We start from the raw sequence: 15124 nt of genomic DNA, 5'->3' as shown, positions 1-15124 counted from the left end.
AATAATAACAAGACATTTATTTAAAAAAACTTTATTAAAAATCTTACATTCGAATCTTAATTTCGTGTGCTTAGAAAAATGCAAAATATTAACTCTTTGGCGTACCAAGATACTGTGAAACATGTTCGCAATAGAAAAAAAAACCTATAATCTATAATATAGAATTAATCGGTTAATTGCCTACTTTTTTTAATCCTATTATCGCTTTATAATCGTAGAAATTCGTTGATATAATACACAACAAATAATATTGCTTATTTATTTTAATATTATACATGATTAAAAAAAAATCAAGGACATAAAAATTACACGACAATAGAGAGAGACAGAGAGAGGAACAAACTACACAATGCAATTATACTTTATTAAATAAAATATTATTTCAAAAGAAACACTATTGATAAAGAAGTAAAATAAAAAATGTTCACAAGTTTCGGACTGCCTTTGATTAAATCAAGGGATTTGCTATCGAGTTAAGCTAGATCACATAGAATACTTTTACCTCGAGATAGTTTGCGTGAGATGACAATCTATATCTATAGATAGTGTTCTATCTATATCTATTAAAGGATCGCTGTTTTTTTCGAACGCGCTTCAAGCAAAAACAGCTGAATATTTTGACATGAAATTTGTACCATTGTATTCAGTGTGTTTCAGAGGTTTTTAGCAATAACAATATAACACGGCAACGAATGACCGGGTCTGATGATGTTAGAATAAAGAAAACAAAAAAAAAACTTATATTTTTAATGCACACCATGAGTAATAGTAGTTTACTCTCTCAGAATATTTAAAGGCTGTTAGAAATATATGTACCATATTAATTAGTAAAATCTTGTAATATTGTCTATGTCCAAGACTCATTGTTTCTGATGTTAGAGTAGGCTCTATGCCGAGGGACTCTGGATATATAATCGGTATATAGTGTTAATAGTGACTAAACAAGACTAAGAACTCAATCGTGATAATTATATGAAGTAAAAAAAACTACTTAATGTTTAAAAAGCTTAGTTTAAAGTTACAACATTTAACTAACAAAACAGGTGACAGTTAAAAAATACGTCTCAAAAGAACTATATCCATGGCATAAACAATGACTATATGTAGCGTTCGTAAATCAGAATACTTTTGATTTTGAAAGTAATTAACTAATTCGGATAATTTTAATCACACCCAATTACATTTCAAGGTCATCATTCAATATAACTTTTTTAAATGTGATATTTCACTTTTTTTTTCTTATATTATATTCACGTGTACTGAATCATACAGCCCTCTTTACTCTATTAGTATAGCACAACACAACCACAGAACAATTATTCGTGAATAATAACTATTAATTAATTTATATTATTATTTTAATTTATATAAAAACTATCTCTTATTTAAATACACAAGCCTCTCGTATTCGTACACATCGCACAAATTGTATGGCTGGTTGTATGTTACACTCACACCTAGAAATGACATTTTGGAAATAAAAATACTATATATTTTGAAAATAGTATCACCTCTCTTTTAAAAATAAATCAATTTTAACCTTTTTAAGTTTCGATCGCTTATCTGTGATCATTTCTAAGTGTGAGTTCTTTGTACATGTTCATCTGCTATATGATTTACGTACTTACTTAACGTTTGAAATATCCACTCTTCGAACTAGCCACGTTTAGAATTGACTATACACCAAAGTGGTAATTTTTAGAAATGACTATATATGATTTTCAAATCCATAATTGTTGGAGTCACTCGTGTCTTCTAAATAGTTAGAAGTGACTAGATTTTGACAAAATAGGAATTACTAATTATGGAAACAAAAATATCCGAAAATAAATAATTTTATGAGCTTGCAATACTCAAGACATAAATCGAAGAGTAATTATTATTGATATTATAAAGTTTACATAAAACAGAATTACACACTAACTATGACTAACTGCCTATAAAAGCTAATTTAATTAAAATAATTATGCACATTAAAGTGACAGTTATTATATTAACTGTTCGTAATTCCTCAACGTCTGTTACAAACTTCACCTCAGCCAATACCGATCGAAGAAGGAGTGGGGATAAATAAACCATAGAACATATTCCACGTGATTTTATAATATATGTTTTATCTATTAGTAGTACACAGATAATTACTTTAATTTTATTTCCAGTTCCGATATCATATTACCAAAAATATTTTTTATTGCGAACTCAAGATATACTCAATATTATTCAAGATCTGTTCACGATCAATTATTTCGCGTGCAATAAATGTCAAAGTTGTTAATTGGTCGTCACTCCTCCATCGATCGATACAGGTTATGAATATTTTGACTTCGTGATATATAGTTTAGTTTAATCTAATTGCGAATATTTTACAGATTTGGTATGATTTTGTTTAAAAAGTTTACTACGTTATTCTCAGGTCTTTATTTCCAGCCTGGCAGTAGACTTTTGAAATCAATAAACGAGTGTAACACTTCTATATTGAATAAAAAAATTGACTTTGGACTCCCATCAAACTATAACAGTGTTAACGTACACATTGGTTTATAAAATCTTTTGCGTAAATATATATATCTGGAAACCATTGTGAATGGCCATCATCGTCGTCCCAATGACAACAGATTTGAGAAAAATATAAAAATTATACTAATAAAAATTTTATACATATTTGTATATTACACAATTTTAACATACGTCGTATTAATAACAGCGATTTCATATCACATAGGCGCCCAAACTCAACCGTGAAGTTCTTATTACTTCTAATATTATTTGCTAGTGACAATAATTTTAAATTATTCAATAGTTATATAAAACCATCGCATGTTACCTCGTGACTCCACATATCTTCATTTTTGCACAAAATTATATATAATATATTTAAAATAATAAATGCAACGAAACGAAAATAAAGCGAAATACGACACATAGACAAATAAATGCTATAAATAAACAACAAAATCTTAAAACAATATAAATAATCTAAAATATATTTTTTCCATATAAATTAAATAATCTATACATTCAGTACGAGACATAAGAATAAGTTAATTCACTCAAAAATCGACCTAAATGTTTATAATTTTATTCCTTAATAGATACAAATTCGCGTAAACGACATTTTTGTTCGACAACACTGGAATATAAAATGCTCTGAATATTTTGTGAGATTTTGTCGCGTCTAATATCGGCACTGATGCTACTATTTCCCACGTGTTAACGTTTTTATGATAGGGGGGTTGTAACGTCGTAGGTGTTCCAATATCCGAGTCGACGAGGTAGTGGCATTCGCTGGGTTGTAAGTAGGTTCGATTGTCCCCTTTGTTTTGGTCGTTGAAGTGCGGATGGACAATTCGGGTAGCTGAAAATAAGTATTTTAATTGCATTACTATGAACAATACTGTAATCTTAGGTTGTCATCAAATAGAGGCACATTATGCCTGCACACCTTTATGTAATTCCTAAGATAATGTTTATTAATATTTCTAAGCAGAAGAAACCTCCACCCATTAGCATTAGCAGCCCGTAAATGTCCCACTGCTGGGATAAAGGCCTCCTCTCCCTTTGAGGAGAAGGTTTTTAGAGCATATTCCACCACGCTGCTCCAATGCGGGTTGGCGGAATACACATGTGGCAGAATTTCGTTGAAATTAGACACATGCAGGTTTCCTCACGATGTTTTCCTTCACCGCCGAGCACGAAAATTTAGTGGTGCTTGCCTGGGTTTGAACTCGCAATCTTCGGTTAAGATGCACGCGTTCTAACTACTGGGCCATCTCAGGTCTTTTTAAGTGAACAGTATGTGAATACAATTTTTAAACTGAAAAAAATCTATGTCGATGCCTCATTGTAATTCGATTTTAGTGGTCACTATTCAACGAAATTATATAATTAGTTTAAGCGATTCTCACCATTATGTCCATCATCATAAGGCGCAGGAAGCTGACCAGAAAATTCACTCGGTATAAAACGTATCCTGTATGAGTCTGGGAGGTGGAAGCTCGATGGTGATCGGTACCATTCCTTACCGAAGCACACATTCAGTTGATGGTCTTGTTGGTCGGGAAGATGGCGGAGTATCGTCATTGGGCCTTGATAGTGGTTGTACAGAGCTGTTATGCGTGACAAATCTGAAAAAATATGAATTGTTCAGATAAAAGATAAGTTAACAGATCCACGTAATAGTAGTACAATAATGAATCTTGGCTAAAAAAATATTTAATTTCATATACATATGTAAAAAAACTTTTTTTATTTTACATATAAATAGTTATTTATCATATTATATTTTTATTAGTTATTTCCAGGTACGACTCTACGACATTTGTTTTTAAATTATTTATAATAGATTAGGGGACTGGCAAAAGAGACATCTGATGATAAGCGGTCACTCAACCTTCAAACCGGGACAACAATACTAAGGAGTGCAATTTAGCAGTAGAATAAGTGATGACTGGGCGGTAGCCCAGAAGGGCTACCGCCAAGTCCCTGCCACTATATAAAACACCGAGCGAATATGAGTCTCACTCACTCGCAGCCCCGGCCAGCAACACACACATGACGACGAGCGGCCCCGTGTACACGATGTAGTGCCGTCTCTCTCTCTCCTTGCGCCAGCGGAACAGCTCCGTGCCGACCGCGAACGTCAGCTTCTGCAGGCAGTCCAGCGAGATCGCGCCCGCCAGCACCACCATACTGTACACCGGGTACAGGAACCTGGGTGCGTTGACACTCAGCTATAGAAAATATGTTTTCTCGATAGAAATTTTGTATGTAAAATTTGATTCAATATTTCAGACATGAATTACTGAGTTACATGCAGCTTTTTTTATTAAATTGTTAAACGAACTCGCAAATGGGCCACTCATCCACACCTTGGTCATAACCACCGCCATAATAAAGACATTTAGATTATACATTGGAACCATAAAAAATTATAAATTTCCTCCTCCCTTAACGGTCAATGGTTTGGTGACCTTGGGAACGATAATGTTTTGTTATTTGTGATTTTACACCGACTCACGCCCTTCAAATTGGAACACAACAATACTATATAGCAACCCACCGAAAGAAAATGACTTGCACAAAACCCATTCTAATATTAGCGAGTATAACCTAGTAAAGTATTGTTATGAGTCATGTTTGAAATGATATCCAGTGGATATGACATTCCGCCCGTGGCTCGCACCTCTCCTCCTTGTGCGGCTGCGCCAGGAACACGGCGAGCCACAGCGCGAGCGGCATGAGGCTGAGCGCGTAGGGCGCGCAGAACGCGGCGCGCGCCGGCCGCCGGCACACCGCCGCGCACGCCAGCAGCAGCGGCGGCGCCGACAGCGCCAGCACCTGCCGGGGTATACGGATGGACGGGCGACATGGCATGTACCTACACTCTCAAATCAAATCTGAATATTCTTTATTGAAGTAAAGCACATTTTGAATCACCATGATACAGTGTTGTATTAAATGTAAAGCGTTTAACTGCCACTATGATAGTGTAAGGTCACAAGGAAGAATTGTAATAAGTCGTTGAGGAGATTCATTAAAGATAAAATGATCCATTGTAAGTTACATACAACACTTTTAGGCAAGAGTATCTTTAGAGCGGCAAAATTAGAATATTTGTGTATATCAATTTTATATGACAACACTGAACACCAAAAACCTTTAGATACTGAGACATAGAAATTTATATCGATATCTAAATTAAGCAATTATAAACTAAACTCACCCAAATGATATTAAAGTTTAGAAATCCATTTACGAAATAATATGTCCAAGGTTCCACACCATATAAGTCAGGACCATGTTCGGTAAATATGTTGTATGCAACTATATTCCATGGAGCAACGACTAAGCGCCCATATTGCCACGAATCCACCACCACCGATGGTAATAGAATGACTATCAGGGCTATGAGGGACCATTTGAAGAAATCTATATACTGTTTTTTGAGGAACAGCATATCAATTGCTATCGGTACCCCTAGAAGTGCTGTGAATGGCCAGCCTGAAAAGATTTTCTTTTTTAATTTAAGTAATATTATTTTTATCAGTGAATGATATTTTGGTACTTTACATTTAAGACTATATAACTATATAAGAAAAGTGGACTGTAGCTAAGGAAAAATGGGAGTTGTTAACTTCTTGGGAGCGCTCCCTTGGTCTTCTTACACTCGAAGAACACAGCCAAGGGGGTGGGTGAGTATTACAGGAGAAGGATAAGTCCGTTACACAAGCTAATTTCAAAAGCGCGGCGCACTCACACAACACACGTTACAGCGGCTCACACAAGAAGGGAAGAGGAAAAAGAAGTACGTCATACGTCAAATCATTCCATAGACAAATATTGAAGTTTCAATGTAGGCATAAACCTAAATACGCTACACCAAATAAACAACATTTGACAGCATATTGTCGTGATATATTTGGTCGAGAGCTTGATTAATCTATAATATTCACTATGGATTTGCAATAAAATGGCGTTTTAAACGTCGACGAAACTGTTATCGAGTGGATATAAATATTTATGTGTAATGGTGTTGTATTATAAATAAAGATATATTAATCATAAACTCTTAGTAGTTCTTGATGTTCATGTAATATAAGGATGATTTATATTTGTATCAAGTGAAAATATACTCACTCAATAACACTGTTGCTGCTGTCAGTAGCACAGCAGGAGGGTATCGTTTCCGCCACCAACAAGCTAACGCAGCTGATACCAAGGCTGAACTCCATGCGGAGGGCAGCATTGCAGCCGTTGATGCGAAACATCCTGCAGCTGGCAGTGTTAAACATAGCCATACTCTGCCTACATTAACTCCAAATTCATGGCAAACGGCTCTGAAAAATATTTGTACATATTAGGAAACATATTAGATCACAATATAATAATAAATGTTAGCCATATATTATATATGGATTAAAGAATGGCTCATCAAAAATATAATTTCAATAAAATTGTTTGTTGATTTAAGGAAATCTATTTTTTTTTATTTATTTATTATTATGTTTATGGCATCTGTCAATAGGTTGACAATTCTGCCAGTGTCAGGGTTGAAAAATACACGTGGTTGCTTAAAACAGCACTTTTTCGTTCTGCCAAATGACCAGTAGCACGATCTAAAACAAACAGGACATCACAATATAATATATTAACACCAACACCAACTAAGATATAAAATAATAAAACTACCTACATAAATATACTTATTCTATAAATAATATATACTTAAACTTATTCAAAGTTTAATGTTATATCTTTCAATATATTTAAATAAAATAGTTATAATAGAGATTTCTGAAGAAGACAAAATACAGGACATGTTGAAAGGGCGAGGGAAAGTAGGAGGAAGAACATCATACAGTGAAACAGGAAATCTGGTGCAATCAAAGAAAATATGTTCAACGGTACCCTCATCAAGGCCACATTCACACAAAGAGTGATCCCGAACCCTGATTTTCGATAGAAAATGAGGGCTGCAGTTATGCCCAAGACGCAACCGAATTATTGTCGAAGTAGAAAATTTAGAGCAGTTACGGAACTCAGAAAACCAGGGTTTTAATGGAATATTAGGTTGCAAACTGCCATAAAATTTACCTTTTACATGACGGGTAAAGTTCCATACATCATTCCAGCGCTTATTCAGATCAATTTTAGCGAGAGAACGTAAATCTTGGGCAAAACAGTTAGCATAAGTCTCCGTACCATTGCGAATAGACCACTTAGCACATATATCAGCCTGTTCATTGCCAGAAATCCCGGAGTGGCCAGGAATCCAAGCAAGGGCTACCTCAATTCCAGCAGAGTGACACTTAAAAAGAAGTTCCCGAGTTTTGAGGTTAATTGGGTGAACATCTCTAGAACGTAAGGGAAATTTTAAAATATCTTCTAAACAACTGCGACTATCAGTGAAAATTATAGTTTTATTAAGGTTGTGGGATTCTACCAGGGATACAGCTTCATAAATAGCTATTGTTTCTCCAGAAAAAATAGATGTCTTGGGAGAGCATTTAAAACTAAGGGTCAGCTTCATGTCAGGAACCCACACCACTGAACCCACAGGGTCATCTGCAGATAGTTTAGAGGCGTCTGTAAATATAGTTCGCCACCCGGGAAACTGTTCATTTAAGAGGTTTTTAAACCGAACGTTGGCTCCAGGATCTTCTTTATTAATACCAAAATATGTAATTACATTGGGCCTAAAAACAAGTGCATCAAAAGGGACAGCAAACAAAGGATTACCAGGAAATTGAAAAAGAGGAGATGCTGCAATAAATTTTTCATAACTTTTGAAAAGGCAAGGAGCTTCTTTATGAGTCCAATAAGTTGAAGATGGAATAAAATTTGAAAGGTGACAAAGAGAAGTAAGTAATGGGTGGCAAGAATTTTGAACAGCTTTGTAGAGGAATCTATCACAAAGATATTGTCTACGAAGAAATAAGGGAGGATCGAGACATTCTACTTGGAGAGCTTTTATGGGGGAGGACTTCATGGCACCACAAATGATGCGGAGACACTTAGCTTGAATTTTGTCCCAATCGGCTAAAGCAGATTTATTACACGGTTCAAGCAAGAATGACCCGTAATCAAAATGACTCCGAACAATGGCGTTATAAAGGAGTTTCTGAGTGTAGGGATGAGAACCCCACCACACACCTGAAAGAGACCTCAAAACATTTACACCAAGCTCACATTTTTCCTTAATGTAATTAAGATGGACCGTGCCAGTCATACGAGAGTCAAAGTATACCCCCAAAAATTTTACGTTATTTTTTACTTGGATGGTCTCATTTTCCAGAATAATATCAACATCTGGTATCAATCTTTTTCTGGAAAACACCACTGCAGAGCTTTTGGGACCAGACAGAGATAAGCCATGATCCTCTAGCCAGATATAAAGATTTTGTATAGCAGAATTAAGGCGAACAGAGCAATCGTCGATAGATTCTGAGGCGTAATATAGGGCTATATCATCTGCGTATTGTAATATGTTACAATTGGATGAACAAGAAGAGTCAAGTTCAGAAGTATATAAACTATAGAGAATGGGACTTAAAACTGATCCCTGTGGTAACCCCTTCCATACTATTCTTGGGGGATGCATAGTACCTTGGACTCGAACAGAAATATAACGTTGCATGAAAAGGTTACATATAACATTAATCATCCTCGCGGGAAGACTCAGCTGGAGCATTTTCTGCCTGAGTAGCGGGAGGAGAACATTATCATAGGCTGAAGTGACGTCAAGAAAGACACCAACAAGATGGTGTCCCCTTGAGAGGGCCAGGCGAATTTCCGAAGAGAACACGCTCAGGCTGTCCATCGTGCCCATACCTTTTCTAAACCCAAACTGCGATTTTGGCAAGATATTCCTGCTTTCAAGAATCCATTCTAATCTATTTTTTATTAAGTGTTCCATAATTTTGGCCAGAACTGACGATAAGGCAATAGGACGATAGGAGGAGGGATCTTTAGGATCTTTCTGAGGTTTAAGGATAGGAATGATGATTTGATGTTTCCATGACTCAGGAACAAACCCAGTTTCATAAATTTTGTTAAGAATAGAGAGTAAAATTAATTTTGAACAGTCAGAACATTTCTTTAGAAAGGAGTAAGGAATACCATCAATACCAGGGGAGGAGTCGTGGAGATTGTCTAAAACAGAGCAGAGCTCATCACGTGTAAAAGGATCATCCATTCGATCATAGGAAGGAGGAGAAGGGGAAGATGAAGGAAAACAATTTTCAGGAGGAACAAAAGGTGGAGCCAGTCTATCCAAAAAATCATAGAGCCAGACAGAAGGGTCGTTAGAAACAGGATTGCTATCACTGAAAGAACCTCGGAAGTTTTTAATTTTTTTCCAAACAAGTGAAAAAGGGGTTCGGGGAGAAAGACTCTCACAGAAACGAAACCAGCCGTTACGTTTCTTCAAGGATAATTCCCTTTTTGATTTGGCATTTGTACTTTGAAAATTTAAGTAGTTTTCTAAAGACGGAAATTCCATAAAGACCTCTTCCATCTCATCCCGTTTGCGGATGATTTCCGTGCATTCATAATCCCACCAAGGGGGGGAAGGTATGAAATCTTTAGGAGACTTTTTAATTGGGATGAATTGATTGGCCGAATTTAATAAAGCAGAAATAAAATCATTATAAGTTTGTAAAAAGTTTTCAACAGTTATTACAGGAAATTGATCTGTCTGGCTTGTAACGCATTGCTGAAATTCTGCCCACTTAGCCTTCGAGATACGAAACTTTAAGAGAGGAGGAAATGGCATAGGCGAGACAGGAACAGTATGGGATAAGGAGATAAGAATGGGGAGATGATCACTACCATATGAGCAGGATAATACCTTCCAGTTACACTGAGAGGCCAGATTGGGAGACGTTAAGGACAAGTCAACACAACTGGGATTCTGAGATGGAGGAGTTCTTCTAGTAGGCGAGCCATCATTTAATAAACAAAGGTTATTATTATCAAACAAATCAATGAGGTGAGCAGAAGGGTATTCACACTGAAGGGAACCCCACATAGTATGATGGCAGTTGAAGTCACCTACAACAACTAAAGGGATAGGAAGAGTTAAGAGGATAGAGCTTAATTCAGAAATAATGGAAGAATTAGGAGAAGGAATATAAATTGACACGAAGGTTGTATTTATAGCCCTGACGGCTACAATATTAAAAGAGGGAGAGTGGTGAGGGAGAGGAATCAATGAATAGATAAGGGATTGTTTAAGAAGAAGGGCACTTCCATCCCATCCACTAACATGATCATCGCGGAGACATGAATATCCAGGAATCCGAAAACGAGAACCCGGCTTTAACCATGTCTCCGAGATGGCCAAAATATGAGGATGGTAGGAGGTAATTAGAGAGATGATTTCATGTTTTTTATGTCTAATGCTCTTGCAATTCCATTGGAGAATTGTCGCCATTTTTATTAAAAGAATAAGGAGTGAACTGATTAAGTTTTTCAGTGACAGTGTACGGTAAACTGATATTATGCTTGGTAATGATATCGATTAAAGAAAGCAAAAGTTGGATGATATTGGATAAATCAGGATTTTGTTTAGAATTATCTGAAGTTATAAGAGCACAGCCATTAGGCTGGGAAGATTTTGGAGAACTAACTAGGGCAGAGTGAGCTTCTTTATCGAATCCCTTACTAAGGGGAGGGCGAGGTCGTTGGTTGAGAAGAACAGTTTTCCGTTGGGATGAAACAGGAGGGATTAGAGGGCTGGAGATTTCATAAATAGGAGTGAGAGGGCTCATCGTAGGGCGAGTGGGAGTGGACATAGAGTTGGGAGGAGAACGTGCGGAGTCAGCAAAAGAGCGACGGGTAGGGCGAAAACGGAGAGAGGCTTCATTGTATGGGATATTTTCCTCTGACATCACAATTTTTATCTGTTTCTGTCTCATATGTTCTGGGCAATTGGGGTCAGTAGCCAGATGTGGACCTGAGCAAGACAGACATGTAGCCTCACAATGGGGTACTTTACAGGAACGTCCATGATGAGGTTGAGCACACACAAAGCACCTTGGCTTGGACCTGCATTTATCTTGAGTGTGCCCAAAGCGACAGCAATTGTTGCATTGGATAGTGGGAAGGGAGTAGAGGGATACTGGAAGTGAAGTGTAACAACAAAAGATTCTCTCAGGTAAGGTTTGACCTAAAAATGTCACAACGACTGTTTGAGTAGGTAACCATTCAGTTTTACCGTCAGTAACAGATTTTCGGTTCAACCGTCTTGCTTTTATAGCCCGGCAACCAGGGGTGTAGCATTCGATACTACTCAGAAACTCCTCCATAGACCAGTCGATGGGAATTTGCTTCACAATACCCATTCGGGTAATGTGAAAAGCTGGGATAATTATTTTGTAATTATGCTCCTGGAACAATGGACTGTCAATGAAATTATTGGCAGAAGAAGCATTCTCAAATTCAACAACAACACGGTTGCGTCCTGCTGATTTAATTCCTCCCTTGAGAACACCAGAAACCTTGCTTCTGTAAATAATTTGAGCAAATTTAAGTAAATTAATCGTATAACCAGCTGATGGGTCGGGTTCCACTCGTGAGGCGTGGACAATAAAAGGGCCTTGATCGGAGTCGTTATACTTCAATTTAGTACCGCTAAATTCGGGGAGTGTGAATGTGTGTTGAATCGAAGCGCTAGGGGGAGAGGAAGCATCCCGTTTGTTTAGAATACTCTCTGCAGCGGTTTGAGAGCGTTTGGCAGCCTTTAGGACTTTTTTGGAGTCTTCTCTGATTATAGATTCACTAGACATCACACAATCATGACTTATGGAGTCACCTCCGCCCCCATCCGGGGGCTCCTCAGATTCCATCACCAACTACTAAATTATTAAAAAAAACACTTACCTCACAACAAGTAATAATGCAGGACAACACAAATATTAGTGGAACTAAGCAATATTAGTACAAAAAACCTAATTTAGAAATCGCGCACGTGTAGTAAACAATACCACAGACCTCTAGTTTAGCTATCTAAGGAAATCTATGACTCTCATTATTCTTAATAACTCATATAAGTTTCTCAAGCTCATATGAACTCATTTTAGCTGAATATTATTTGCATATTATTGTTTTTTTTTTATTATGTTTGTTATGTTTTGTTGCATTTAAATTTATGAAAATAATAGGACTTACTTATAGAACATAAGTTCCGCACATGCTGTCATAACTGCAAGCAGAGATCTTAGAGTATAAAAAACTGACACCGGAGTTGTCAAATAAGACAATATTTTTGCTGGCACCGCAAACAGCCACAGTGGCATATATGATCGAATGGCATAAGTAGGACTATATTCCCAAGTCTGCAAACCATTACCATAAACTGAAAAGATATAATTTTTTTTTTAATAAATCTTACATTATTTTTTCTTAGTCCAATTTTTTCTCTAATATATATGATTAGGTTTACTTACCTAAGTAGTGTAAAGGTTCCCAGTAATTGTAAGTTTCATCACAATCAGCTATTTGCCCCCAATAAGCTGAAGCCAGTCTCGCTGAGATTAATAGAAATAATGCTAATGCACCACCTGGGTATGCTACACTGCGCAAATCTGTCGGAGCACTCGTGTACAGATACTCCCTGTAAAATTTGAAATTGTATAATTAGGTTTTTTTGTAATCTTTTAAATAAATAAAAAAGCTATACTTAAGGCTTAAAAAACACTGTATAAAACTAATTTTAATGATTTTGCATATTAAAATGTTGAAGCCGCCACTGAAAAATATTTATTAACGCAAAAATTGTTTACGAACGCAATTGAGGTTATTATATTATCTATATGAAAGAATTTAATATAACATGTGAAGACTTTAATTTAAAATAAAACTAATATAACGCCTTGTACCAGTGCAATAAAACTAAATAGTTTATATTTAACATATAATTACCCTTCACTTGACTTGCGCGATCGTTTGCCTTTGCTAAAGCTAGCCGATCTCTTGGCTCCATTTTTATTATGAATACTTCGTTGTCGTGCTGTTAATGGCATTAGAACTGAATCTTATTTTAGACTAAATTGTAAACCTGTACATATATAAATAGTATAAACAACAATATTCTTGCGGCGATTATTCAAACACCTATTTAATTAATAATTATATATACCGAAACATGACAGATGTATATGTCATATGCATATGACAAATGACAATATTGTCAACTGGTAACAGATAATAAATAGTATTACATAAAAATAATTTACATTGAAAACGGTTTTCGCTTGCGTTAGCTTTGGTTGACACACGTGTTAGTGAGATATCTGTGTTATTATAATCATTTTCTGTTATTCTTTCCATAATTTTTTAGTGCAAATAGTTAATTTATATGGTTTCTGGGTTTTACTAACCATATTCGGTTACGGTAAGTGTTTATTTACTTTTATAGTTATAGTATATTAGTTGATAAGTTAAAGTAGTTAGATAATGGATGTTGATCCTCCTCCTGAACCTCCCGATCCCGGGGGTGTGGAAAAAGTTATTGACCTCAATAAATCTTCCTCTCGCAAACGTTCCGGGGATAAATCCACCGCCACTCCCGATTCCTCCTCAAAAAAAACAGTCGTTCATCCCACTACCGCAACTCCTTCCATTCAGACTGTTTATATTAATCCCGCTTTTACTGACGGCCCTAAAAGTTACGCTGATGACGATAAGGGTCCCTTCATTGTCCATGTCTCCCGGGAAGTTTCTGATCCTTCTGCAGGTAACTCAATCCGAGCCATCAAATTCGGTCAGTTTTTACATAAGCACAAAATTGGTTGTATTATTAATGATGGAGTTAAAAACGTAGGTCGCAACAAAATAGAAGTCCAATTTTCCTCAGCCCAATCTGCAAATGATTTTTTAAAAAACCCGATACTGGAACTATGTAAGTACAAAGCAACGTTACCAACTTACAATGTAACTAGAATGGGTCTCGTGAAAGGTGTTCCGGTTGACTGGTCTATGGAGGATCTTATAGAGTCTATCGAGCTTCCTCATGGTTGTGGTGAAATATTAAAAATGAGGCGTTTAAATCGTAAAACCATCAACGAAGGAGTTGTGAACTGGATTCCAACTCAGTCAGTGGTAATAACGTTTAAGGGCCAAATCCTTCCCAATAAAATATATTCATTCCATACCTCTCTTCCCGTTGAAACATATAATCTCCCTACTATAATTTGTTTAAACTGTTGTCGTTATGGCCACATTAAGACTCAGTGTAGATCTACTCCCAGATGTTTTAAATGTTCCCAATCTCATACAGGTGAGTTGTGTGAGGTTACTAAAGATAATGCTACATGCCTTCACTGTTCTGGTAAACACTTTGCTACAGACAAGGATTGTCCAGAGTATTCGCGACAGCAATCAATAAAAATTGTTATGTCTCCATCAAGCCATCAAGCCCTAGTCCATCTAAATCCTCCCCACCTCCTAATAGATCATATAGACAGACCATCTTCCGTTCTCCTGCCCCTAGAGTTCCTCAAGGGAAGGGGTATGATAAACAAGCCCACCAAGCCATAGTTGGCAATTGCCCTTCCTCCTCTCCAAATGGTTGTGCTCTAAATGCTGATAATCCCTCCCCTCCTAATAACAATTCTAACTTATT

The 15124-nt window shown here is 36.4% G+C and overlaps 1 protein-coding gene across 1 annotated transcript; it reads right to left on the bottom strand.

The window, feature by feature from the left end:
- Positions 1-123: 123 nt before the first annotated feature.
- Positions 124-13649, bottom strand: LOC125075208 (alpha-1,2-mannosyltransferase ALG9). The gene is made up of 9 exons (XM_047686870.1): positions 13423-13649; positions 12948-13114; positions 12670-12856; positions 6637-6836; positions 5723-6000; positions 5183-5337; positions 4526-4710; positions 3906-4124; positions 124-3355 (listed from the first exon to the last, which is right to left on the bottom strand). The coding sequence occupies exons 1-9, from the start codon at positions 13521-13523 to the stop codon at positions 3063-3065; spliced, it is 1785 nt and encodes a 594-aa protein (XP_047542826.1). The 5' UTR covers positions 13524-13649; the 3' UTR covers positions 124-3062.
- Positions 13650-15124: the final 1475 nt, after the last annotated feature.

The sequence above is a fragment of the Vanessa atalanta genome, chromosome 2 (genome assembly GCF_905147765.1).
Source record: "Vanessa atalanta chromosome 2, ilVanAtal1.2, whole genome shotgun sequence".
Lineage (NCBI taxonomy): Eukaryota > Metazoa > Arthropoda > Insecta > Lepidoptera > Nymphalidae > Vanessa > Vanessa atalanta.
The sequence above is the reverse complement of the archived record's forward strand: the minus strand, read 5'-3'. Positions and strand labels throughout refer to the sequence as shown.

Bases quoted from the DNA above. Each gene is read 5' to 3' on its own strand.
- LOC125075208 (XM_047686870.1), bottom strand. From the start codon at position 13,523: ATGCCATTAACAGCACGACAACGAAGTATTCATAATAAAAATGGAGCC. The intron at 13,115-13,422 runs GTAATTATATGT...CAAATTTTACAG, and splicing joins TCGCGCAAGTCAAGTGAAGG to GGAGTATCTGTACACGAGTG. The intron at 6,837-12,669 runs GTAAGTCCTATT...AATATTTTTCAG, and splicing joins GCGGAACTTATGTTCTATAA to AGCCGTTTGCCATGAATTTG.